The sequence below is a fragment of the Fringilla coelebs genome (assembly GCF_963513975.1).
Source record: "Fringilla coelebs genome assembly, chromosome: 2".
Taxonomy (NCBI): Eukaryota; Metazoa; Chordata; class Aves; order Passeriformes; family Fringillidae; genus Fringilla; species Fringilla coelebs.
This window is the reverse complement of record NC_140029.1, coordinates 74,690,720-74,718,091: the sequence shown is the minus strand read 5'-3', so window position 1 is coordinate 74,718,091 and position 27,372 is coordinate 74,690,720. Positions and strand designations below refer to the sequence as shown.

The following is a 27,372-nucleotide window of genomic DNA, read 5'->3' as shown; positions in this document are numbered from 1 at the left end:
AGATAAAAGGTCTTTTACAGCAGTATTAAAGTCTTTATTTAATCAGATCTGTTTCAGGTACAGTTTTTGACGACAGCTTCTGGCTAGATCTGAATTATCTGGAGGTTGCTATAGCAGCACAATCTTGTGCTGCTCACTTCACAGCCTTGCTGTACGCAGAAATCTACGCAGACAAGATAAATAGGGACAAGCAGCAAAAAAGGTAGGAGGAGGAGTGCTATTTCCTGACATTTCTAGTAAAATGAATCATGTTTTGTGAGTCCCAGCAGTGTTTTGGTTTTAGTTATATGAAAAGTCAGGGAAGCTTTAAAAATATTCCATAGGTGTGTATATGGACATGGAAAATATTTCCAGTCCTTGAATGCGATCCGAGCCTCAAAAGAGTGTCATGTTGACTTGTAATCAGAAACTTTTCTTTGTGCTGTTGGTGAAATTACAGCCAGAAGTTAATCAAGGGGAGAAAGAAAACCCCAGAATGATGGCTGGAATTCTGTGGATAGAGCTAAATGATCCTTGTAGGAGCTTTTCTTCCATAACAGACAATTATCTTTGTTTTCTGGTCAAGATCAAGAAGATCAAAGTATGGAACTAGTTTAGGTTTTGTGACAAACCACTGTCAGGTAGTGAAAATATAACAAAAGTTTGGTCATATACACATATATTAACTACTTGCTTTTATTCTTTCACAGAAGAAAGAACACTTCAGGCATTCACAAAGCAATTTGATTTAATAAAAGATTACAATGTGTGTGTGCAATAGAAATTACAATGTGTGTGTAGGGGGCCTCTCCAAAAAAACACCTCTGTGTTATAATCCTTTGATGTTGATATTCCCAGCTCAGCTGATCACTTCCTCATTCTGATGGAGAGCCATACTGAATAAACTGAGGATATGATAGTCTTGCATTTATTGTTTGTGTCCCTTATTTTTTGAGTGTTGTCTCAGAATTTCTAAAGTTCTCTATATGAAATTTCATTTTGAAACATTTCTTTTAGATCGTCTTTTAAAGCAGCTAAGAGTTTGACATTTGAAGAGGAAAGTCAAAGAACACCTATTACTACCTTGAATGAAAAAAGTAAAGAAGAAACTGGCCTAAGTTTGCAGGTACTTGTGTGTACTTCCTAATCTGAATGCAAACCGCCTCATGTAATTATGATTAGCAGTAGGTTTCATCTGAGCTGAGGGTAGATCTAGTAGAATTCAAAAAATGTGTTTTAAAGTTCTCCTCATACTTTAATTCAAAGTGAACTCTGTTGCCTTCCCAACAAATTAAATTGATTTGTTCACCTGAAACACTAACTAACTGCCAAGTCTGAAATCACAGTGAAGCAGTTTTTGTTTCCCAAAAGAACTGACTTCAGGGTGGTAGCCAGCTAAATATTTTTCAGTTTGTTTTGCCACCGATATATATATGCATTAAAAATCAGGAAGTGATGTAGAAGTTGCAATTATCAAAACCAACTTAGTATTATCTCCCTCAGGTGTATTTGATATATCAAATCTGAACAAGTAGTCTTATCTAAGTTACTGCTTTCCATAGTTAATTATTCCAGGACTGTGCTTGTATAACTTCCAAGATGCATTGCTTACTTGGTGCCTCTGATGTCATTTACTACTATTGCCTTTTGCTTTTCAACTAGCCCACCTAAGACCCAGCTCTAGGTCTTTAAAAACTAAATTAGCATTGAAACTAGGCCTGAAGAGTTTGGCTAGACTGTGTAACTTTTTTTTCCCTGTCATGATAGGCTCAGATACTACAGAAAGGAAAATTAAGCAATGATGTTACCTGTAAAAACATTTATAAACTGATATGATATATGTAAAACTAACTTGAGCTGGTTCCAAAAAAATAGTTCTTTGTTTTGTGGTGCACGTTCTAGGACCTTCTCATGGACATCTATAGAAGCATTGGAGAACCTGACAGTCTTTATGGCTGTGGTGGAGGAAGAATGTTGCAGCCATTGGCACGGTATAATTTATTCATGTTCTTATGTTCTTTAAAGGCATTGTTTTCATTTGGAAGGAATGAAAGGAACTAGTAATTGAAAACTTTTTTCACTTATAACAGGATAAGAACATATGAGCATGAAGCAGTATGGGAGAAAGCCCTTGTAACATATGACCTTGAGACAAGCCTCTCTCCATCTACTCGCCAGGCAGGAATAATGGAGGTAATATTATTTTGTAAGAGGAATTGAGTGTAAGAAGTGATATTCATCATATTGAGTCATTTGTAGTAAGTCCAGACTTGTTTTAGGACTGAAAGTGATCTCTTTGTTCATTAAGTCTAGCCCATTGTCATAGGCATCCAGACTGCGGATATAAGACAACTCAGTATTTGTTCTGAAAATATTAAGGTTCTTAGTCCTCTTGTCATTCACCCATAATCCATCATGGGTAATGAATTTTGTGAAATACTTAAAAATAAGTATATTCAATATTCCAGATTTAGGCCAGCTCCTAAAATGACAGGATATAGAAAGTAATGTAATTGGTTATTTTTGCTATCTCATTCTTAAATCACTCCACTATGAATCACTATGTGATTTTTCTGATAGAGTAGATAAAAAGAATTGATGTTATTTTGAATCCTTAATATGCTTTGTCTTTTTAGCCTAAAAATGTTTATACCAGTTCTATAAAAATGTAGCATAGATGTTTGTGTGTTTCCCTCATTTAATTTTCCTATGGTACTTTTAATTTCTTACCAGAAATTATTTTGTATCGCTGTTAAAATTCCATTGCATTTGTCCTTCATAGTGGCGTGACATGTAATCTGATTAATTGGTCACAATTATAAAGACGTTATGGCCTTCAAACAGATAGGAATTATGGGAAATCTTTTCAAATCCTTATCAGGAGAAACAGTTCATTAAGAAGTAAAATTCAGTTTGACTTACCACCCAGGAATGATGGCCTGGAGTAGTGTGTGCTGAGAGTTAATTTGAAGCACAGTGTGAAAAATTATTTTGAAAAATGTCAGCCACAGTAGTAATAAAACCATTTTCCTGGAGTTGCAGATATCAATAGTGTGATTGGTAGTCTTATTAAAAAGTTTTCATTTTACATGTAGAGTTTAGAAGTAGTCATGGTCTTGTCTTTCCTGCAAAGGGTTCTTTGTTTCCAAAAGTAAAACAAAGCCCTTAAAAAATACCAGTTCCGTTTAATAAAGGAGGAAAATAAATTTTGAGTCATTTTCTTAATTCCAGGCTTTGCAGAATTTTGGGCTTTCCCACACTCTTTCCATGTACTTAAAAGGTCTGGAACATGAAAACACTGAGTGGTGTGCAGAACTGCAGGAAATACGGTACCAGGCAGCATGGAGGAATATGCAGTGGAGCCACATCTCTTCTGTCAAGTAAACCACCTTATCTTTTTGCTATTTCTTTAAGCAAAAGGCAATAGGGTCAGATCCAAGGAAAAAAAGGCAAGATCAGAACGTAATTTCTGTAAAGCAGGTCACCTAGTTCATCTTAATCATTGAACTGAAAAGCAGTGTTTTTCACTTAGACTTGTCTGAATGCACATCACTTTTTGTTTTCCTGGGAAACTGTACACAGGTGATTCTTCTTTGTGATTGTTCGTAACGCTAAACTGAAATTTTCCATTTTTGACTCATATCTTATATGTACTTGTATCTTAAGTATGAGAGAGGGATAGAGAGAGCTTTTAGTATCTAATTTATAAGAAAACAGGAAATATTACTCAGTAAGCCACAAGAGGTTATCAAGTCCTGGATAAGCAAACGCCAGTATAGATTCATGGCTACTCCTTCACAAGGAGTAATGTCCTGGAGAGAGGATACTGCTGGATGCCTGGCAGCAGTTACTTGATATGACTGACCAGGATCCAGTGTGAACTCTGTCCTTCCTTAGTACAGCTGCATCAGTGCACAGTTTAGGAGGAATACAGAATTGACTCACTGTGTTTTGGCAAAAGCAAAAAAAAGTCACAAAAAAAGTAGCTCCTACATCAATTTTGAGTAGTCAGGAGAATTTTTCTAAGACTCTTACAGCAGGGTGGAGAACATACTCTTCATGTGCTCATTCTCTGCTGATCATTGTTTAGACATACCTGGAGAACTTCACAAATGGCCTGTTGAAGGGCATATGCCATGCCACGATCAGAACAAACTTTGTATAGGTGAGCTATAACAAGATTCAAGAACAGCTAGAATTTATAAAACACTAAATTGATTTTAAATGTATAGCATCACATGATTTTTTTATCATTCAAAACAGCAACCTATCCAACTGCAGAAAATGTGCAACCAAAAATACTTGTTACAAAGACAAAATTTACTTCTTTATACAGAAATATGTGTTTCATTTTATTCTATGTTAACTTTTGTTTATTTGTTAGAGATGAAGCAAGAAGTCCAGGATACCATGAATCATTGTATGATGCTCTTCAGTCTTTACGAGATAAAGAATTCTCTGCTTTCCATGACAGTCTTAAAGATGCCAGGTAACAAACTGTATGCAAATACTGTGATGTGGGAGAGAGAGGTGGGGACAATGTGTGTGTTTGTAGTCACAGGTTGTGTATGAAAGACTATCAGGAGGTTTTAGGGCTCAAATAAAGACTCATGCATAGAATAAAACTACTTCAAGACTGCAACAATATTTTTTAACTTCAGTTTGTCATCTGTGCATATGTACTTTGTGTGCTAATTGAAAATACATTTCCTGTACACATCCCTTACTTTGTGGACCTCTTAAGTGGATTCCAGTGCTGAGTGCTCTTTAGCTGAGCTATCACATTGATTTTGGAGTTTCTGTGTCCTTACTGTGTTTTCATTTATTGACAAACTTAATTTTTTTGAATTTGAGTGCTAGTGCAAAGTTAACTCTAGACTGAAGAGTTTTGCTGTTTAAATTCTGTTCACTGTGTGGAAACTATGTTATGGATATTTGGAATTACTTGCTGATATTAAATAAAAATAATTACTATTTTTCTATTAAATCCTTAGAGTGAATGAAGTAGAAGAGCTGTGCAAGGGCAGTCTTGAGTCTGTTTATTCTTTATATCCAACCCTTTGCAGACTACAGCTAATTGGAGAGTTGGAAAATGCGGGTCTGCTGTTCTCCAGGTGATGTTTTAAGATTGTTTCACACCACTTCCTCAGTTTGCAGGATTTTTAGTAATCAAGCATAGCACAAAACTTAAAATGACCTTAAGAGATTTTATTCATCAACATCTCAAACTTCATATTGAGAATGACAAGGAATTTAGCTCTACTACGTGAAGACAATTTTAGATTTTCTTTATTTCCAGACTGGCTTAGTTTGCAGTCTAGTTTGAGTTATTTGAAATCATGCCAATATAATGTTTTAATTCATTGTTTTCTTTCCTTTATATTGAGTTCCCTCATACTCCAAGGTAGCAGTCATATCTCCTAGCTTCTGGTTTACTCAAGTAACTGAGTCCTCCTCTTTTAGTTTCTTTTCTAAAAATCTTTTCCATTTCCATAATGACATCCATAGCTTTACTGAAAGCTGTTTCAGTTTGAATAATTTTCTTCATGGACCTCTATTACCATCAGTATTCTTCTTAAGTTCTTAAGATTGCTTTTTAGTCACAGGAAGGTATTTATCTCTGCAGTGCTATTAACACTGAATTTTCTCTGCTATAGTTCTATCCCTTTGGTAGCTAATAATCACCCTACAGTCTTTTCAGCAGCCCTGTGTTGGAGTGTGATTCCCTTTGCTGATGGACCTTTAACACAAGATTTTGATGCTTAATCAAGAATATTTACAGAGGAGTAGTTCACCTGAGTGTTGTTGTACTTCATGTTTGTTAAAACTGGAAGGCTTCCAGTTTAGTCTGCCTATGGTAACCATTGTAGGGTTTTATCACTATTTCTTGAAGTGTAGGATTTGAACTTTCTCTGCAGTTTACTTTTTACTCATCTTGCATTTCACTGATATTTACTGAAAATTAATAACAAATCTTTTTTCTTTTGGGAACAATTGCAGATCTGTTACTACTCAACAACTGAATGACATTTATTTGAAATGGCAGAGACAGTCCCAGCTTCTCAAAGACAGTGACTTCCATTTCCAGGAGCCTGTCATGGCTCTGCGCACTGTAATTTTGGAAATCTTGCTTGAAAAGGAGAGTGAAAACACCAAAAGAGAATGTATTAAAGACCTGCTGACCAAACATCTGGTGGAGCTCTCTAGATTGGCAAGAACCGCTAAAAACACTCAGGTAACAAATTTCAGGAAAGACCAAGAACAGATGTTTAGGTTTTTTTAGTTTATAAAAGAACTTTATTTTTAACAGTACTAATGATTAACTGTATTCTAAGATTATTCAATAAATCAATCTGAGACTTAAATTATGTAGAATTTATTAATAAATTGTATTTATGAGCATGTTTTTGAATTTTGTTCATAAGTGTAAGCCACTGGATGAGGTAGATAATACAGAAATGACATTTTTAGTGAAGAGTGCTTTTCTAGCTCTGTTTCTCATTTTGGTGTAGTTTTACATATCCAACTTTCACTTGCATCATATGTTGTAGTGTTCCAAGTAAAACTGCAGAGATAACTTCATTGCATCTCTGTATTTAGTGTTGTCTTCAAAGCTTTGTACTCTCAAAACCCCGTTGCGCTGCGGTAAATCTGTTTCTGTGAATGACTTTTTGGGATTTGCACTGTCAGTGGTTTTTTCAGTTGCTGATGCATTTAAGGCCCAGAGTCAGCCTTGGCTTGTTCAAGGTGGTGCATCTGGATGAGTAACTCCACAAGAATTTACAGGGCAACAGTATCCTCCAAGGACCTCTACAGAAAATAATGCCAGCTAAATACAGAACCTGGAAAGGTGTTTAACACTTCAGATATGCAAAACTAAATTAAGCTTTGATTTCACTATTCGCTATTTCACACATCACTATTCATAAAACTCCTTTTATGAATAGTGATGAAATCGGTAGAATAGTGCTGTCTTTGATTCATGAATTTGCAGAGGCACTTTACTCAGTGCCTCTGAAGCTGTTGGGGAGAATGATTTCAGATATTTTTGTCTCATGCCTGCCCAGCCACCAGCACTGTGGCAGTGAGTATTCTGTAAAAGCCTCAAGTTTGTTAAAAGCATAGTTTGCTCCTTGTGCTGTCGCAGTCATACTAAGTAGTGAGGATGGTACTTTACCAGTGATATATGTGAAGATGTAGGCATGCTAAAGAATTAGTATATGGTGGTGCCATTTTTATAATTATTTTTCTGTGGTCTGTAATAATGTATGTAATGCATGTAATAATGTAATAATAATTGCTAAGCTGTAAATTCATTACTTCAGTAGGTACTGATTATAGAATTTCTCTACCTCCAATTTAAAATGTTAAACGTAGATACTTTATTTTAGAGTTTGTGAGATTTGATTCCAGTCTGTTTTTGTTGCAAATCAGGATTTTCTGCAAGTATATAGAAAAACAATTTCACGTCTTTGCTGCAAATAAATTTTTAATTTGGATGGGCAGACTATGCTGCACAAATAGAGAAAATGGAGACAGAGTCTAAAAACAAAACTTGCTGTGAGATACAGATATTTTACTTAAAGAATTGTTCATTATTTTTCAATTTCAGCTTCCGGAAAGAGCTATGTTTCAAATCAAACAACACAATCCAAATGGAAATGGAGTTTCTGAATGGCAACTTGAAGAAGCTCAGGTTTTCTGGGCTAAAAAGGAAGAGAGTCTTGCACTGAATATACTTAAAACAATGATAAAAAAATTAGATGCAGATTGGTTTCGGGTATGTGTTACATAATGTCTGAACTTACAGGAATTAAATTATTTAAGATCCTAATTCCACTTGCAGAAGTTTTCTCATGGAAGAAAATTAAAAGCCTCTCTGCAATATTAAATACTAAATCTGAGTTGTACTCTCAAAATGTCTGAAAGCAAAAAAAACTGTGTTAGCAAATCTTGTTAGGGATTTTCAAAGAAAGTCTGTAAGATCGGCAGATGTAAGAATTCATTATTCATGGTCCAACACCAAACCATGTCCCTAAGCACCACATGTACATGTCTTTCAAATCCCTTTTAAACAGGGATGGTGACTCCACCACTTCCTTGGGCAGCCTGTTCCAATGCTTGACAATCCTTTTAGTGATTAATATCCAATCTAAACCTCCCCTGGTGCAATTTGAGGCCATTCCCTCTTGTCCTACTGCTTGTAGCCTGAGAGAACAGACCAGCCCCACCTGGTTGCACCCTCCTCTCAGGAAGTGACAGAGGGCGATAAGGCTCCCCCCGAGCCTCCTTCTCTCCAAGCTGAACACCCCCAGCTCCCTCAGCTGCCCCTCCCAGCCCTTGTGCTCCAGCCCCTTGCCCAGCTCCGTTGCCCTTCCCTGGACACGCTCCAGCCCCTCAATGTCTCTCTTGCAGTGAGGGGCCCAGAGCTGAGCACAGCATTGGAGCTGTGGCCTCAGCAGTGCTGGGCACAGGGGGACGGTCACTGCCCTGCTCCTGCTGGCCACACCCTGCCTGATCCAGGCCAGGATGCCACTGCCCTCTGGGCCACCTGGCACACCCTGGATCGTGTTCAGCTGCTGCTGACCAGCACCCCCAGGTCCTGTTCTGCCAGGCAGCTTCACAACTTCTTGGGGTTGTGACTTGGTGCTTTACCTTGTTGAACCTTATACAGCTGGCCTTGGCCCGTCAATCCAGCCTTCACAAATGCCTCAGGATGATGTTTGTTAAAATATGGTCTACAAATACTTGACTAGAATTTGTGTGTACCACTGCAGTAAAAAAGCCTTTTTGTCTATACCTTTACATTTACCTGTGATGGTATTCTTTGAGAATTTCAAAGCCATTTGCTTTGAATCTGTGTATGTTCTTAAGGAATATCACACTTCAGAAAAGCTGGGTTATTTTGGGCCAAGTTCTCTATACATACCAGGGCAGAATCAAGAGTTGCTGTTCTTTTGATTTTTGTAATCTCTCCATGAATCAGTTGATGAGGCCCTCCAAAAATTTTGTCCTTCCTTACATTTACCCTGTCCATGTAAGGAGAATTTGTGTTTTCACAGCCTGTGATGTTCACATACGTATTTCACAGTCAGTGTTGACAGCATGGTCACATGGTTCTTTATATTTGAAGTATTTTGCAAACGTGTCCAACTCTATATTTAAAGCTGAACATCCAGTCTGGAGAAAAGTCTTTTGGAAGTGTACTCCATCATTTTCTCAAAACACTTTAATCAAATTTCCATGTAGAAGTCTGTCTGAAGAATTTGATGATCACACATGGTTATTGTGGTTCCTGACTGTTACCTATGGAGTTGTCTGTGATACTTCAGACTAAATGGGGATATTTATAAAATACAATTCTGAAAACATACTGTGAATGTTTAAGATTTTTATTGCATTTTGTCTTTGGTTTATTCTGCTTTTGATTGTTCAAACTATCAGGCATTTTAATATGTGCACTCTCCTTTTGCCTTACGTAAAATGTGAATGTGATTTAAGGTTATTGACTATTGTAGATGTGGATGAAAAATGACTCTGTAGATGCATTATGTGTGACAGACCTCAGTGATTGAATTCTGTTGGGGGTTTAAAGGGTTTAGAAATTTCCTACCTCATATGTAAAAGATATTTTTGTTTGATTCTCTTTAATTTTTTCCCCAAAACTTGCTTTTCCAAAGGTCGAGAATGATCCTCACCTGAAATTGATGTATACAGAATGCCTGAGGCTCTGTGGAACCTGGTTAGCGGAAACATGCTTGGAAAACCCTACAGTCATCATGCAGAAATACTTAGAAAAGGTGCATCCAGTCTTTGAAATGTTCAATCTGTGAGATAATGCTGTGTTAAAGTGTCAAGTAGATTTTTCACTGCAGTTTTTATTTTTCTGTATTGAAAGTATGGTTTCTTTATATATATATTAAGGTTTCACATTGTATTGTGTAACACTGTAATCTCATTAAATGTTTAGAATATGGCTTTGTAGAAATTACAATGAAACGTCTTTTATTGGCTTAGAAGTGCAGTGATTACAACTACTTGTCTAGTTTCCTTTTCCTTTTCCCTATCCCTACTTCATCCTTCTCAGGACAATTATTCCCTCACCAGCTTTTCAGTACAGCCACTGTATTTCAGAGAACCATAGAATCAGTTAGGTTGGAAAACACCTCTGGGATCATGGACTCCATCCTGTGACCCACCACCACCAGGGCACTGAGTGCCACGTCCAAGTCTATCCTTCAGCACCTCCAGGGATGGTAACTCCAACACCTCCCTGGGAAGCCCACTCCAGTCTCTAATCACCCTTTCTATGAAGAAATTCTTTCTAATGTCCAACCTGAGCCTCCCCTGGTGCAACTTAAGGTTAAGGTTATGTCCTCTTGTCCTACTGCTTGTTATCTGGGAGAAGAGCCTGACTTCCCACCTGGCTACACCCTCCTTTCAGGCAGTTGTAGAAAGTGATAAGGTCACCCCTGAGATGATGCAAAGTCTTGGTCTAGTGTTTCAAAGTGCTGTATTTTTTTGTTTTAAACTTTTAGCCAGTAATAGAAATATTTGTATTAATATTTGCCCACTCTGCATTTCTTTATTTCATGCTAATTTGTGAAACTCAACATAGTTGCCTATATGCTTTCTTCACGCTGATGATTTGAATCCATGACTTTTTTTATATGATTTCCTTTACTTTGGGCACTTTTTGGACTGTCTTCCATTTTTTTTTCTCACCATCTTGTGATACAAGTCTGTAAGACTATTTTAAAACTTCATGCCTCGTTACTGTAAAAGATAGATAAGCATGGAAAATTCCTGTATGGCTATTGAAGCTGTTTCATACAGGATAATATTTTTTGACTGTTTGCACTGAAACATTTCTCAAAGATTAAATTCACTTAGGAGAAAAATATTTAGCCTGTTAGATTTATTTTGTATGCATATTTATTCCATCACAGGCAATATTAAATAATCTATTCAAGCATATGACTCTGGCTGAGCAGGGAGGAAGTTGGACAAGATGAGCTCCAGAAGTCCCTTCCAGCCTCAGCCATTCTGTTTTTCAATGAAAATAGAGTTTCATCAAGTTTTCTGCAGCACTGTTTATCTGATTATTGATCTTACCATTAATGTAACTTCTCCTTTAGGCTGTGGAAATTGCTGCAAGCCACAGTGGAGACAGCAGTGATGAGCTGAAGAAAGGAAAGATGAAGGCTTTCCTCTCCTTGGCCCGTTTCTCTGATAATCAGTACCAGCGAATTGAGAATTACATGAAATCCTCGGAGTTTGAAAATAAGCAGGCGTTGCTGAAGAAGGCCAAGGAGGAGGTTGGTCTCATCAGGGAGCGTAGGGTTCAGACCAACAGGTGAGCATTAAATGGAGACTGGATACTATGGAGCTGTCACAGGCTCCTGCTCTATTCTCTGGGCAACAGCTGCAGCGTGGATCACATCTCTACAGCTGCATTTTCCCTTCTCCACAAAGCAGTGGCCAGATCCACAGTGCTTGTTGTGAATGGTTTCTGAACTGTGCCTGGACATGGTCTAGGTGTGTGCTGGATAGTGTGGGCCAAAACTAAGCCAGAGACATAAGTGTGGATGATCATGGTGTGGAATTCATGTATATCCCCTGGATCTGTTCAGTTTATTTGACAAAAATGTTACATAGTAGAAATAAATGAGTTGACATTTTTCTCTATTTCATGTTTAGTGAGAGAGTAGAATTAAATTTAATACAGGATTCTTAAGGATTTAGTAAGAGCAACTGCAAGTGAGTAGACAAGGATGAACTTCAGCTGCTGGAAACTGAAGTCCTTACACAAATGATCTGTACTGGATATTCACATTTATGCCAATATTGAGATTTAATCAAGAAGACAGAAGACAGGAAGTTTACTTGTGTGCACATACAGCAAGGGAGTAGCTCCAACAATACAGTTTCTTCTGTTTATTTTACTGTGCTTGTACATAGAGAACAACTTAAAAAATGTTAAATTAGCGAGAGACTTAGGGAATGCCTTGCTGTAAGTTGATTAAGAAATAATTTGTTGTTTAAACGTGACGTCTGTTCATGTAGATACACAGTGAAGGTTCAGCGAGAACTTGAGCTGGATGAAGGGGCAATACAAGCCCTGACCGAGGACCGCAAACGCTTCTTGTGTAAAGCAGTGGAGAACTACATCAGCTGTTTACTAAGTGGAGAAGAACATGATATGTGGATATTCCGACTCTGTTCCCTCTGGCTTGAAAATTCTGGAGTTGACAGAGTCAATGAAATGATGAAGGTATATGTTTGCTCCATTTTTTTCCTAATGCTTTGGCAAATAAATATCCATCTTCTCCTTCTCCTGTACTTCTAGAAGATGAATTATGTAGCTCCTTAACTTTTCCTGAAAACTTGTTTTTTTCAGTTGTCATTGCTTATCAGTTAGTTTTTCATCAGTGAGACCTGTAGTTCTCAATGCATTTTAATTATATTTTAATTAGCATTTTCATTTGACAAGTCTGTATGATTAAACATTTCTCATGATCGTTTACTGTGGTCCCCTTGTTCTTCACATACCTTGGAATCTACCCATCTTCAACAGCCTTAGGTACATTATTCTTGTTTATATTACATATACTTTCAGGTTAAAAGCCGTGAAAGGTAGAATAGAAAATAGTACTCCTATGAAGGACTTGCAACATTTAGGAGACATGGGCCAAGATGATATGATACTCCCTGAATTGCTGCTTGATCAGACAGCCATGATAATTTATTTTTTATTATTATTATTATTATTATTATTATTATTATTACTATTACTATTATTACTATTATTACTATTACTATTACTATTATTGCAGCTTTTGTTAGGTTTAGTACAGCTAGTTTAGTTTAGTACAGCTCTCTAACTGAGTTTTCTCTCCTACAGAAAAACGCACAGAAGATCCCTTCATACAAGTTCTTGCCTCTGATGTACCAGCTGGCTGCTCGAATGGGAACTAAGATGATGGGTGGTTTAGGATTTCATGAAGTTCTGAATAATGTAATTTTTGTTTTTCTTACCTAAAGATACCTTGATTGGCTTGGTAGTGCCTACTTCTAAATAATATCCACCTTCCTGTGAGCAGTTACAGCTAAAAGAAGTTATGGCTGTGATAGGGGTGTATTAAACATGAGTGATGCCAAATCAGTATGGTGGGGGCAGAGGATTGGGGACTTCTTTCATTTCTTAACTTAAAAAATCAACTTTATTGATTTTCTTGTAATATAAGAGTAATTTTTTGCAGTTATAGAAATGTACTTTAAAGGTTTTTTCAGTTGTGGAAAAGTATTACCTTTTATTTCATCTTAGGAACTTAAGAAGTTCAAAAGAAATAATAATGTTAATTAAGTATTGGGGGTTTTTTTCTCTTCTGTACTGTTTTCAATAATGGGATCTTTTTCTTTTGTTGGCAGCTAATGTCTCGAATCTCACTGGATCATCCACATCATACTTTGTTTATAATATTAGCTTTGGCTAATGCTAACAAAGATGAACTCCTCACGAAACCAGATGCAATAAGAAGAAATAAGTTAATTAAAAATGCACCAAAAGAGATCTCCCAGCTTGATGTGGTGACTACAAAAACTTCTGTTCTCTTAATCACATTCAATCCTTTAATTTTGTTAAAAAATGAAAAAACCCAAAACATGTAGAGGGATGTTTCAGTATAGAGATTATTAGCAGACTTTTGTTAAGAAGCAGTAGGAGGGAAACAGTACTTTTAATAATTAAAAAACCCCTTTTGTGCATACGTAGGTAATTATTATTGAAAGAAATCATTACAGGGTTGAGCAAAATATGGTTAATGTTTTGTGCCACAAATAGCCCTGATTATTGCAGACTCTTGTGATAAAAGTCCCTGATGTGTCATTCTGTAAAAGGCCTTTTAGATGCAAGAAAGACTTGAGTGGCTTTATTGTTGAAAGTACCTACTGAATTGGGTATTTTTTCTGCTTTGAGTGGTAACATGTTCCATCAGGCAGTTTGCGTTGTGCAGTATATCTTTGGGTCCTTGATATGTTAAAAGCCATGCTGATAGGTAATACTGACCTCTAGTTTCATGATAATGTTGGTTTTGTTTAATTTTTGTTTAACCTGTCTTTGGAATCATCCCACATCTAAAATGTTGCCCCTTCTTTCCCCCATCATTGTAGGCCTGACATGGTTGGTTGTCATTGTCCTCTTACCCCCCAACACTGATACGTTTTTTCACCACATTTTAATGTGGCTTTTTTTTGCCTTTCTCTCCCATCTGTAGTTCTTTTGTGATTTCCTCCCTTAGGATTGGGATTATGATAAAGTAAGTCTCTCAGAGCCAGGCATAGAAGGAATGCATGGACAGGTTGCTGTCTTTTGCATACAAGACTTTTTTTCTTCAGCTGGGAGGAAATAACAGAAGCGGGCAGATGGGGGAAGAACATCTTAAAAAACCTGCCTGTCCTTTATTCTGAAGAACTTTTGCATGTCTTTTGCACTTTGCCTGGACAGGTTTGCTCCCTCTCCATTGCCAATAATATTTTACATTACTCATTATCTCAGATCAGACAGCACAGAATTTTTTCTTATAATTATTTCAGGTCTTCTCACAAAGGGCTGTCCATTGCTGCAGTTTGCTCTGTTTTCATAGGACATGTCTCAGTTGTACTTAATTGCTGCATGTTATGATGCATCTTTAATATTAAAAAATATAGACCTGATGTTTGTTTTCCTTGGATTTTTTTAGGACAGAATGGAAGCTGCCAGTACCATAATGAACATTGTAAGGAAAAGAAGAGCTCCTATGGTTAGAGACATTGAAGCACTTTGTGATGCTTACATCACATTAGCAAATTTAGATTCTACTCAGTGGAAATCTGAAAGAAGTAAGTCTTAGGAAAACTGGGTTTTGTTTTAATAATGAAGATAGGTTTTATTTCCTCAGATTAAAAAGTTTATTTCTAAATACTGATATTTAGTTAAAAGAGGTAGCAGTACTGTGTCCTATTTTTGATAGATATAGAATGTAGTCTGGATTAAAAGTCATAGTAATTACTTGCACTGTAGGGCTCAGACCCTTAGTATGAAATTCTTAAAATCACCAGTTGTCCTGTGGTCATCTTCATCAGCTCATTAAAAGTATGCAGTGAGCTTTTGGGTCCAAAAGCAATGTAAGTTGGGTTTTGTCAATTCAGGTGTATTTTATAGCTCTGAATTTAAAAATATTAATTCCTCTTAATTACAGAAGGAATAAGTATTCCAGCTGACCAGCCAATCATTAAACTGAAGAACCTGGAGGATGTTGCTGTTCCTACCATGGAAATTAAGGTGACTGAAGTTGAAAAAATATATACTATAATATCATCATCATAGAACCATCTTCAAGCTTTTGTAATGTCAGTTCTCTTCATTCAATTCCCATGGTCTTTGCAGGTCCACCTATGGGGATACTTCCTTGTCAGATGGGAGGTGCAGGGTGAGATGGTTTCCTTAGAAGACCATGATCCCAGGCATTATGTGTGCTGGATAGTGGTTTATTTTGCCACTGTTACCTCTGAGTAGTCTCTCATTATCAAAAGGTGATATCACAGTGAGCTGCCTAACTCACCCAGGGGATTTGGGAGTGTGAATCTCCTAGCACCTTGTAGGTGCTAGCTCAGAGTTTCAGGGAGGCAACTGAATGTCACAGAAGGTGTGAGAATAATAGGTGTGCCTCTTCTCTGTTCCTGTGCTTATATCATTCAGTAATGGGCAATGATCCATTCCCATTGGCTGGGTGGGTGCACAGGCACTCCCCTTTTGATACCACGCACTCCACCTGGGAAATTGCGCAGTTTCAGGAGTGTAGAGTTGCTTTTTTGACCAGCATCTAAGTTTAAATGTTGCAAGACCAGAATTCCTCCTGTTGAAATCCCTTAGGCTAAGTCTATAAAGCTGAATAAGTTCAAGGGAGTGCTTTAAGATAATTGACTTCAGAAACCAGAAGTTGCCAACCATGCTAAATATCATCTGTTTGTAGGGCTCCAGTTGGTCCCAGGTGTTGCTGCTTTGTACAACTGGATCATTCTTTTCTTTGCCTTTCTTCTCCTCCAGTACAGGCTGACTGTATGGCTGCAGGTCTGTGATGTAGCCCCCTGGGGCAGTATTCCTCTGGGCATGAGGATACAGGGGCTGGCTGAGGTATAGATCCTGTACCCTGCAGCAGGTTTGGCATTGTAGATTTGGTCCTTAAATTAGTCTAAGCCTAATGGTCCCCAGCTATATGTGAGCAGTTTCTTGGGACAGTGCTAGCTGGGACAGGCTGACATTGTGTCACAGCTTGTGTAGTGGAAGTCTGCACTACCAATGAGGTAGTGCACTACATCCTCTCTACCAATGAGATGAACAAGGAGGAATAAAAGAAAAAAATCCTTTGCTCAGCATATTTTCATAGCCTTTGTGGTATTATTTTTGTAGGTGATGGAGTGCTCATATTAATATTTAGCATATAGTCTGCTAATGAGGTTTGGAAGCAACTTATTACTGCTTTGTCTGAGTGAAATGGAGGTAATATTTACATTCATTTTAACTGTATTTTTAATTTCAGGTGGATCCCACAGGACAATATGAAAATTTGGTGACAATAAGTTCGTTCAAGCGAGAATTTCGTTTAGCAGGAGGCATAAATCTGCCTAAAATAATAGATTGTGTAGGATCAGATGGTAAAGAAAGGAGACAGCTGGTTAAGGTGGGTTCTGTCAGTTTTAATGATATCTCAGAGACTTAGCATGCTGGAAATTTTTTTTTAAGTACTCCTGTCAGTTTTCTCATGTATCATTTCTGTACCATGAGCAGACTTTTCACACTTCACTGTCAGCTTCCTCAGCTGAGGAATGCTTTAATAAACTAAATTTTGAAGTATTAATAAGTAATATAATATAAATAATAAGTAATTATATTAAATATGCTTGTAATTATTTTTTCAGCAGTGCATGTAATTAATAGCTAGTAGCTTATCTGACAACTACCAGACTTGCCTGGTCATGTCTCAGCTGGTGACCTGAAGTGTTCTGTAAATAAGAACCATCAACATATTGTGTTAAATACCTCCTTTCTTCTTCCACATGTAAAAAAGTATTTGCAATTCAGATACAATCAAAAGCATGCACATAGAAGTAAGGATCTCTAAAAAAATTTATTTCTTCTTTGACCCAGCTGATTTCATTCTCTCTTTGAACACAAACATTGGGCAGTTGCTGGGAGAATTCTGTTTTGCTGCCAAGTATGGCTTAGTTTTGAAAGCTTTAAAGAGAAGCATGAATCAGTAGATCTGCATCCAGCAATCAGAACTGCAGTGCCAACTGATGCTGCTTCGCCTGTGTGCTGGCTTGCTAAATAATGGTGAATCAAATACCTGTTTTTAAAAAGAGAACCATTAGAGATGTCGGTTGATAGAAACCTGAATCAAATAACATCTGTCAAAAAAAAAAAGAAAAAGAAAAACGAAAAAAAAAAGGTGATGATTTAAGTTCATGATGCTTCCATTTTAAGCAGCTGAGCACTAACAGAAAACCAAACACAGACAAAAAAAGCAATTGTTAATTACATTTAATTGCAAGTGACTGTTGTGGAAAAGTAACTTGTGTTTTGTGCAATTTTTAAAATAATTTTTCTACTTGCTGAGCAAGAAATGGATGCTGAGAAGTGTTTTTCAGCTGCTTTTTCTGTTTATGCTGAAGGGGCGTGATGACCTGAGACAAGATGCTGTCATGCAACAAGTTTTCCAGATGTGCAATACATTGCTCCAGCAAAACACTGAAACAAGAAAGAGGAAATTAAATATCCGAAGATACAAGGTAACCCCGAACACTAAATTTTCTCTGTGGCAGCAGAGAAATAAAATATATTTCCCCCTTCTCCTCTTTTTAACCCAAATGCAATATAAAAGGATTTTTATTTATGGGCTATTAAAATAGTCACTGTGCCTTCAGGGATGGAATAAACAATATATTTATTACAATTTAATTTTTTTCAAATCATTAAAATAAATTTTATGATGCCTAATATATATTTAAATACTCTTCAAAGATTTCTTTATATGAACTTCTAATTGAAAAGAAATTAGGTAATACACTGTCATTAAACTGTAAGTTGCTAGTCATTAAACTTGAACATACAAGTTTGTTTATGAATTCTCATTAATTTGCCTTGTGATATTCCTTAATGAATAATTAATTCTAGTCTTGCAACATTCTTTACAAATAAATTCAGAAGTCCCATCTAGGGTCCTTCATGCAGAATTTGAACTGGTTTTTTTGGAATTGGGAATACAATTCCAAATTGTATTGGAATCAGAATTGGGAATAGGAATTGGAATTGGGAGTAAGAATTGCAATAAATTCTTATTGTGAATGCAGAAAGTGTATTTAAACAGGAACTTTTGCTTCCTCCTTTTATGTACTTGGCATTATAATAATAGCTGTGAAGGTGACCTCTGAATAAGTACTCTTCTCTTTGACAAATGAGAAATGTGCTCTCTGGAATCTCTAAAGGTGCTTATCTGAATTGCTAGTGTGGTTTTAAGAATTCTCAGGTGGAGTTAAAGTCACTTTTTTGAATAATTTTCAAGTAAGACTCAGGTTTCTATGTGTGTAAAAATGAGCGACAGCAGGGAAAAATAGAATTGGTGAAAATAATAGAATTGTGAGATACAGAGACTTCCATAAGAAGAGAAAATTGAAGGAAACAGGCAGTAACTAATCATTACATGTCTAGTGGAAGGTTCACTGGGCTAGGAAAAAGTTGCAATTATTAGGTGAGAACATTTGTATGGATTTTTATATATACATATGTGTGTATTTAGAAGATATATTGAGGTGTCAGCTGCATGGTTTGGCCTTCTTTGTCTTTTTAAGCAAACAGAAATGTACATCCATGCTCTGCAGGGTGTGTATTCATAGTTTAGTGTGTATAGCCTTCCCCCATGTATAATCTTCCCTCTGTGGTTTTGCTTTTCTAGGTGGTTCCCCTTTCCCAGAGAAGTGGAGTTCTGGAGTGGTGCTCAGGAACAACTCCCATTGGAGAGTTCCTTGTGAATGCTGAAGAAGGAGCTCACAAGAGATACAGGCCAAAGGATTACTCCAGTTACCAATGTCATAAAATAATTCTGGTGAGTCCAAATAACTTAAAAAACAAAACAAAGAAAAAGCTGATTCATAATGTTTACACAGAGAGCTGTGTACTATACTTTTGGTATATCTAATAATGAATACAACCAGTGGCATGGTATGAATAGATATTCAGACTTTCAGTTCAGTTCCACAGATCACCTCACCATAATTTCACAAAATTGCAGTCAAGTATACCTGTTACTTTATATACCCATGATTGTGCAAGAATTGATTTCCTTTCAAGTTGCTATAGTAGTAATGGGATAAAAGTGTGTTTTTATGCTTGGTGGAGCATTTGCATGGAAATGAGTGAGAATGACTTTCTCACAGTGACAGGAAGCCATCAGATAAGCAGAGGTACCAGAAAAGAGTGCAAAGAAAGGAAGTGTCTCCCAACAAGATCCATTTACCTCCACATGCCTATAAAATACATGCACCTGCTGCATCAAGGAAATGGGAGTGTTTTTTCCCATGTTTTTTAGCCTCTAAGTTGTGTATAAAAATAGAATTGTTTAGTAAGACAGATAGGGGCATTAATAATTGCTGCAAAAAAAGACAATAATTCTTAGCTCAGAAAGAGAAAGATGTGATAACAGCATTTGATGGAGGGGAAGGGGTTGGAAAGGAAGGAAGAGTTCATGGGTATGTTTCTTATGTGTTTAAAGGATGCCCAAAAGAAACATTCTGAAGAGAAATACAGAATCTTCATGGAAGTCTGTGAGAATTTTCAACCTGTGTTCCGGTATTTCTGCATGGAGAAATTCCTGGACCCAGCGGTGTGGTTTGAAAAACGATTGGCATACACTCGCAGTGTGGCCACATCTTCTATAGGTATTGCATTAATTACAGTGGCTTTTTAGGCTACACAACCAATGAGTTTCTACCATTTCAGACATAGCAGCTGTCCTGCTTTTGTCACATGTCAAAAAAGGCAGAGTAGGGGGCAAAACAGGCCAGCAAGAACATCAGCATTATTTTGGTAATTAAGATTTCTGATTTGTTCCTCCACACCCCCATTTTTGCTGCAGAAGGAAGAATTCTGTGCTTCTTTGTTTATATAGTGGTTTGTTTTCTTAGATTCTGGTAGTTTGGGTTTTTTGACCTGAATTTATTTCTGTTGTTTTGGTTTAAAATTTAATCATTTCACGTGTAGCCTCTGATGCTTTAGCTGCATTGAAAAGCTCAGTCTTTTACTGTCTTTGTACTGGCATTATTATCCCTGGCTGAAATGGTTATTTTAGCTTGGCTATTAAGCCTTTGTTTTTTCTGTCATAATAAAGAAAAATAAGTACTTAAATGTAAGTACTTTGGATTTTTTTCTGGATGACTCAGCTCTGTACTGAGTCTCTAGAGGACATTTGTTAGTAGATTTTAGACATTACAATAGAACCAGTTTAAAAGGTAACATGTTTGTGCACACCCTTTTTACTGAAAAAAAAAAGTATGTCTGCAGTTTAGTACAATTCAGAAGAAAGATTTTTGTAGGAAATACTACTGCTGTCCATGTCCATCAGCTAACAAAAACAGTAAAAGGTGTAAATTGCAGTAAGGGAAATGTGGTTTGGAGTTTTTCTACATTTAAGGGCATTAAAGCACTGAAATAGGCTTACATGAAAGATCCTATAATTTGGATCACTGGAGATTTTTAAAGCTGACTTAGACAACAGTTGTTTTGTTGGGAGGGGGCACTGCTAATATTAGTAATAATAACACCTGATTTTATTATGAACTTGCTTTTAGTTTTAAATTTTTTTTTGAAAGATGCAGTATTATTTGATAATCTTTGATATACAAGTAGAAATTGGGAAGAAATCTGTGGAGCAGATAAAACAATGCACATCTGTATGAGAATAAACTTTTTGCAATTTCATTCAGTCAACATTTTCTTTTTGCATTTGTGGAATGATATTTCCTCTTTCCTTAGGCAACACTATATGGGGACAAAATATTCTCAGTAATCTTTCTTAGGCTTTCTGTGGTTTTTATGTCATGGTTTCAGCACTTACATTTTTGTTTCAGTTGGCTACATTCTTGGACTTGGAGACAGACATGTTCAGAATATCTTGATAGATGAACAAACAGCAGAACTGGTGCATATAGATCTGGGTAAGTAGGACAGCAGGAGAACCTTGATTTTTGTTTACTTTCACTTTTTTAAAAAAACTTTTATTTTCTTTTCATTTAGGGGTTGCTTTTGAGCAAGGCAAAATCCTTCCCACTCCAGAGACTGTTCCATTTAGGTTAACCAGGGACATTGTGGATGGAATGGGTATCACCGGCGTGGAAGGGGTCTTCAGAAGGTGAGTGCTCCTGAATTGCACAGGGACAAGGAGGTAGCAGAGTCCTTCCAGCTTTGTGATTGTCACATGTTAAATAGTTCTAATGCTTGAGAGGGGACTCAGATTTCTGCTGGTAACACCCAAACCTAAATACTGACCTTTAACTCCTATGCTTGTATTTATATAACCAGCTGCAAGCTCATTTTTGTTGCTCAGTGTTTCATACTGTTCACATGTCAGTGGGTTAATGTCACCCTCTTGTGGAATTCAGGGAGGGCTCAGTGTTTCCAAAGGCTCCATAGCTAAATGCTGATTCAGAATGATTTTTTTTTTTCCTTCAGAACTGTGCATTTCTTTCAGTGCTATACTATATATTTGGAGCTGTTAAATGTCTTTGAACCAATTTGTTTTGACTCTGTTTGGTTTTATGGATGTAATTTGGAGTGTTTTTTCCCTTTTGGAAAATATATATTTTTTATTACTTTGCAAGTACAAAATCTAAATCCCATAATAGGTCTGGACTGCAAAACAGAAGAATCCTAAATGAGTTGAGTTTCAGTCAGCCTCCATCCTACCTTCTGTGAATGACCCAAGGGATTCCTAAATAGCAGGACATTTCTCATTCCAGACTTAGATGATGTTTGTGAAGTAATCCTTGCAATCCCCAAATTTCATGTCTTTTAAAAAGCACATAGTGTAGGTGTTGTCTTTCTAAGGCAGCAATTAAGTTTAATAAGTAGTTCCTAGCACACCTTTGTCCCATGAAGGAGCAGTCACTGCCAGTTCTAGTCTAAAGATGATGCTGTCAAACTCACAGTTTGGTATTACTTCAGAAACCATGATAAAGAAAAACTTGACTTGTTGAGCTCCAGCTGAAGTAAATAAGAGTATCAAAGGCACTGGTGCAGATGCTGTTTCTGCCTCAGCCAGCCTGATTTGTACATAACAGTTCAGGTATAAGTGGTAAACAGGCCCTTGGCTGTGAATGTGTTCAGTTAACTTTGGTGTGTGTTTTCTCATTCTGAGGTAAGCAGATCTCAAACCCTCTTTCACAGGAGTGCCTGTCCCATAGGATAGTTTGGCATTCCTTCCAGGAGCTTAGTTTGCTTGAGAATTCATGCAGGTAACCACTTCTGTATCCAAACTCATTAAGATTTCAGAAATTGCTTACAGTCTGGCTAGTGGATCTGCTCATTTCATGGGAAACAGCCCTACCAGGATTCTCCAATTCCAGAGCACCCCAGCACATGTTTTCATCCAGCTAAGCAATGCTGCCATCATGGCACACCCTAAATAGGCAGTGTTAACCCAGTGGTTAATCCTGCATATCAAAATATTTCAGACAGGGAAACAGGTCATCCTTTTCCACAGAGAAATAATAATCAGTGAACTACACAGTCTTCTCTTGGTTTTACATGTCTAAATTTCTCTTTTTATTTTTCCCCCAGGTGAAAATATCAGATTACTCCTATGTTAGAAATTAAACTTTAAGTAGGGTACAGATATCCATTATTTAAATCACAAAAATACCATTTCATTTTACCAAAAATAACCTAAAATACTGTAAAATATTTTCTAGATGCTGTGAGAAAACAATGGCTGTAATGAGAAATTCTCAAGAAGCTTTGTTGACTATTGTAGAGGTAAGCATTTTTTCATGCCTTTGGATAGTAACCTGCCAGAATGTCTTCAGTTTTCAGTCTTTGTATGCATCACTGCACCAAATACTCATTTAGAGTGTTTTGTACTGAATTGGAACATAGTCAGGTGTTGGTCAGATTTGGTAATTCATGTAATCTTTGATAAAGTTGTAACCAGTTTGCATTTTCTCTGGAAAGTATTTCTTTCAGGCAGTTCTCCCTGTTCAACACATATATGCTTCTAGCCATAGTGCAACATTCCCAACAGGAGTAATACTGATTGAATTCAATCTTTGCATAAGAAGAGAATGAAAGAGAATGAAACTGACTTTTGAAAGCAGGTTATACTGTGCACTAAAAGCTAATTATTCTCTTTAGTGCCTAGCAGTGTATTAAAAAATTCACTGCTGAGGTGGGACTGATGGCAAAACTTTGTGAAGTATGAACAGCACAAATACCTGCAAGTGCTCAGAGGCAGTTTTGTTGTTGGATTATTTACTAACCAATTTAGCCCAATTCTATTGATTAAAAAAAGAAAAAGAAACCAAACAAAAACACTCACCCTCCTAATATTGTGGTTAGTGTGAGCATTTCCAACGGTGCTAGGACACTGAACTAGCTGTAATTAACACCTGAAATTAAAAAGAGGTTTATTTACTGTGTAGGTTCTGCTCTATGATCCTCTTTTCGACTGGACCATGAACCCCTTGAAAGCTTTGTATTTGCAGCAGAGGCCAGAGGATGAGGCTGACATGAGCTCTACACTTGGTACTGATCCACAAGAACCTAAAAGAAAAGCCAGGTGCAAGATTTTTTCTTACTCTCCTCTTGCTGCACTGTTGCCTTGCTTTATGGTTTTCTCACTGGATGTTGTTCATGTTGTTCCGGATCTGTACCTACAGCACCTGTTTTTCTTTTTTTATTCTGCCAGCAGTGATGACCAGAGTTTTAACAAGGTGGCTGAGCGTGTTCTGATGAGACTTCAGGAGAAGCTGAAAGGTGTTGAGGAGGGAACAGTGCTCAGTGTGGGAGGGCAGGTGAACCTCCTCATACAACAGGCCATGGACCCTAAAAATCTGAGCCGTCTCTTTCCCGGATGGAAACCCTGGGTGTGACTTGGAAGGATCCAGCACACTTTTAGAAGAAACCTATTTTTTTTTGCACCAAGCGTTCTAATATTTCAAACTGGTATTTCATTTCAAATTTATATCTAGAGCAACCATGATGCCTTATCCATATTAGCATTTAGTGGATGGTTTGGGGTTTTTTTTCAATAACCTGTTACTGAGAAGCATTTTTTATTCTGCTTAGGTTCATCCTACAGCATAAACCACCAAGCACTGCTTTGATGTTCCTTGTGACCCACAAGGACTTTGGTTGGGCAGACTGGATGTGTTGTGTTCTTAAAACATGAGATTCATCACTGCTGTGTATCTGCTAAAATGCAGGACTCAAATGTGCTAGTGGTAACATGACATGACTGTGTAGAATGGATGATCCAAAAACCAAGATTCATGATATAACTAGCTAAACTACATTTCAAAAAGGGAGTTATACTTTAATTTCACTGTGAAAGAAAAGAAAACCAGAGAACCTCATGTGTAATGAATCAAGGGGTTTTGGGGTTGGGGTTTTTTAAGCTTAGTTAAATAGACACTTCTGTATATAAATGACAGCTTTAGGACAAATAAAATAGACTGGGTTTTTTTTCTGTTGTAAATTAAATTATGCTGGTACTTTATATTACTCTAATAGTACAGAACAATAAAAAATATTTAGCTTTTGTTGCTCTGACTTCCTTGACAAGACATTGACCATACAATGAAACTTAGTGTATTGGAAATGCCTGTAAAAAAACAGTCACTGTATCTGCAGCAAACACCTCTCAGAAACACTGAATTTGTATTCTGAGCACAAAAATCTAATTCTGAGTGCATGTGGTTTTACAGAAGACATTGCTCCTTCTTAAAAGTAAAAAATCAGGTAGTTGGTGAATATAGATAATCAGAGAACCCATTCAAATAATGGTCTAACTTGCATAGTTAATAAATCGTCCCAAACCATCTTTATATTTCAAAACAGGAATAAAGGTTGGTGTACCCTTACATTATCTTAGTTTACATTCCATGCAATATTTTTACTACAGTATAAATGAAGAACTCCTGTTCCAATCAGCATTTAATGGGTTTTTATTTGTACAGTGTTCCCACAACTTTTATGCTATAAGATATTGTCTATATGGCAAAAGGAGTCTTTTATAGTGTATTTTCATGCAGCTGACATAAACTTCTGTTGATCCTTGTAACCAAAAGCATATCCTGGCTTTTTTTGTGGGGAGGAAATACTGTCCAATGATCTGTTTGTTCTCTGAAAATTAAAGCAACTGACAGAGCCTGTGCTCTTTATGTGAAATTTACAGAACACTTAGGAAAGGGAGAAACATCTTATTAAGCAATGGCAGGTAGGAAAGGACTAAACAAAAAGTCCTTTTAAGTATTTTTCTTCACCAGAGACTGTCCTGGAGTGACCTATAATGTTACTGTATTCCATATCTATCTGCACCCAGAAATTTTTACTGTCTCTTACTAATCACTGTAGTATTTTTGTACATTATATCCTCAGTAAAGGGAGAGCATATCCTGCTTTTATGTGATTTCTTTCTGTCTAGATACAGACCTTTTAGATTCTCATCAGTTGTTAACTCTTCCATACAAAGCCAGCTTTGCCTCCACATACACTTTCCCCAAACTACCCCTGTCTGTGGTAGGGAGTCCTTGAGATTTCCCTTAGAGATAGATTCTGATTTCTAGAAGACCAAATGTTTAGTTGTAGGTGTTTCTCAAGCCACTGCAGAGAAAATAGTGGCTTTGGAAACTCTATCCAAAAAGTGTTCCATACAGAGTTCAGACAATATAAAATAAACAACTAGTAAGGTACTTGTGCTTCTCATGACTCACCTGGAATGTCCAAACACCTTCCAGTCATTGTACCCCTGAGCTCACCTTTGCCTGGACACTACTGTTGGATTTGGGCCCATCAAGCCAAAGGAAAACCTGAAATTACATAGTTGTACAATAGCTGAAGCTTGTAGTGTGCACATTCTTCAGCATACCTTGCCAACCCACTGTCCTTTTAAGGGAATTTAACTTCTTACCAGCGAGGTCACACATCATAAATTTTATCAACACAATCAGCCATTGTTAGACACAGTTACATTTTTTCTTCAAGTCTCCAGTCCTGCTTCCAAGCCCTTAAGCATGCCATGGAAGTTCTGGATAACACTTACCCATAATCAAGATGTTTTGCCTAAATGAAGACCTCTCATGGGCAGCTCCCAAATCAAGTGTTTTTGTGGAGGACTCTTGGGGTGCTCTGACCTGTGTTCAGACAGCTGGCACGTCAGGACTAGACCAGTACTCCTTGGTTAAGATTTTCATTCCACACAGTTTGCCAAGATACCTGAAATAGCTCACACCTTACATAAGCCTTTAATTGGAAAGTAACATCACCTTACTCAAAAACTAAAAGTTAAGTCAGTTACTCTAATCAGACATAAAAAAGGAAGCAATCTCTAACCAACCTTGCTTAGTATCTCTCACCCTGTCTTCCCATTGGGTTTGCATTTCCTTTTCCTGCCAGACTCTCTGCACCCACAGACCAATGTATATAAACGCTGTTGAGCCAAACCCCAGGCAGTGCTATCCACTGTCCCTTCTGCACAGTTTCTGAAGCGAGCTCTCTGACAAACCAAAGCTGAGAAAAAGCCAAGTGGTGCTGCCTGAGGCTGAGCCCATAAAGTAGGTGATGACTGAGCAGTGTGGGGCATTGGGGGTCCAGCTTCCTTGACCCATGGCCCTCGTGCTCCCTCACCCCTTTGTTATTTAGCAATTAAGGCAAAGACTTCAGTTAAGCAAAATCCAAGGTGAATTCCATGGTTCTTTAGGGCTTAGGGCTGATGCTGCAGACAAGCCCCATGGTCTGGCTTCATCTCCCCGAAAAGCGATACTGACTGTGACAAAACGTCCCCTCACAACATCCTCTGCTGAGGAACTTCTGGGCTGTGAACTGCCAGAAGTAAAGCAAACAGCCTGGGACAGAGAGAGAGAACAATCACAGTTCAGAGGGGTAAAATGTACTTAAGTAAATGTTGCTGAAACAGGTTAAAGATAAAAAAAATCCTGGTAATAAGAGCTAAAAATAAAGGATCAGTTTGTAACAACTTTTTCAGCTTTTAGTATAAAGTTTGAGCATTAATTCAGCAATCTGTGCAGAAGCCTTGTGCTGTGCTCTGAAGTAATGCATTCTGAAAAACTAAATTATTGCAAATGCAT

General features: G+C 37.3%; 1 protein-coding gene across 1 annotated transcript in view; it reads left to right on the top strand.

Moving 5' to 3' along the window:
- The window catches only part of ATM (ATM serine/threonine kinase), a 57,712-nt gene extending 32,400 nt beyond the window's left edge, over window positions 1–25,312 (top strand). Inside the window, exons 39-63 of the mRNA XM_084201462.1 lie at window positions 47–202; window positions 997–1,105; window positions 1,882–1,970; window positions 2,070–2,172; window positions 3,211–3,359; window positions 4,364–4,468; window positions 4,974–5,093; window positions 5,980–6,214; window positions 7,592–7,759; window positions 9,660–9,779; window positions 11,118–11,335; window positions 12,046–12,253; window positions 12,884–12,997; window positions 13,411–13,569; window positions 14,721–14,859; window positions 15,219–15,301; window positions 16,560–16,700; window positions 17,692–17,808; window positions 18,972–19,121; window positions 19,788–19,953; window positions 21,142–21,228; window positions 21,308–21,422; window positions 22,981–23,044; window positions 23,707–23,843; window positions 23,976–25,312. Of these exons, the coding sequence (XP_084057588.1) occupies window positions 47–202; window positions 997–1,105; window positions 1,882–1,970; window positions 2,070–2,172; window positions 3,211–3,359; window positions 4,364–4,468; window positions 4,974–5,093; window positions 5,980–6,214; window positions 7,592–7,759; window positions 9,660–9,779; window positions 11,118–11,335; window positions 12,046–12,253; window positions 12,884–12,997; window positions 13,411–13,569; window positions 14,721–14,859; window positions 15,219–15,301; window positions 16,560–16,700; window positions 17,692–17,808; window positions 18,972–19,121; window positions 19,788–19,953; window positions 21,142–21,228; window positions 21,308–21,422; window positions 22,981–23,044; window positions 23,707–23,843; window positions 23,976–24,156 (3,433 nt within the window). The 3' untranslated portion in view covers window positions 24,157–25,312. The remainder of the gene's footprint in view (window positions 1–46; window positions 203–996; window positions 1,106–1,881; window positions 1,971–2,069; window positions 2,173–3,210; window positions 3,360–4,363; window positions 4,469–4,973; window positions 5,094–5,979; window positions 6,215–7,591; window positions 7,760–9,659; window positions 9,780–11,117; window positions 11,336–12,045; window positions 12,254–12,883; window positions 12,998–13,410; window positions 13,570–14,720; window positions 14,860–15,218; window positions 15,302–16,559; window positions 16,701–17,691; window positions 17,809–18,971; window positions 19,122–19,787; window positions 19,954–21,141; window positions 21,229–21,307; window positions 21,423–22,980; window positions 23,045–23,706; window positions 23,844–23,975) is intronic.
- Window positions 25,313–27,372: the final 2,060 nt, after the last annotated feature.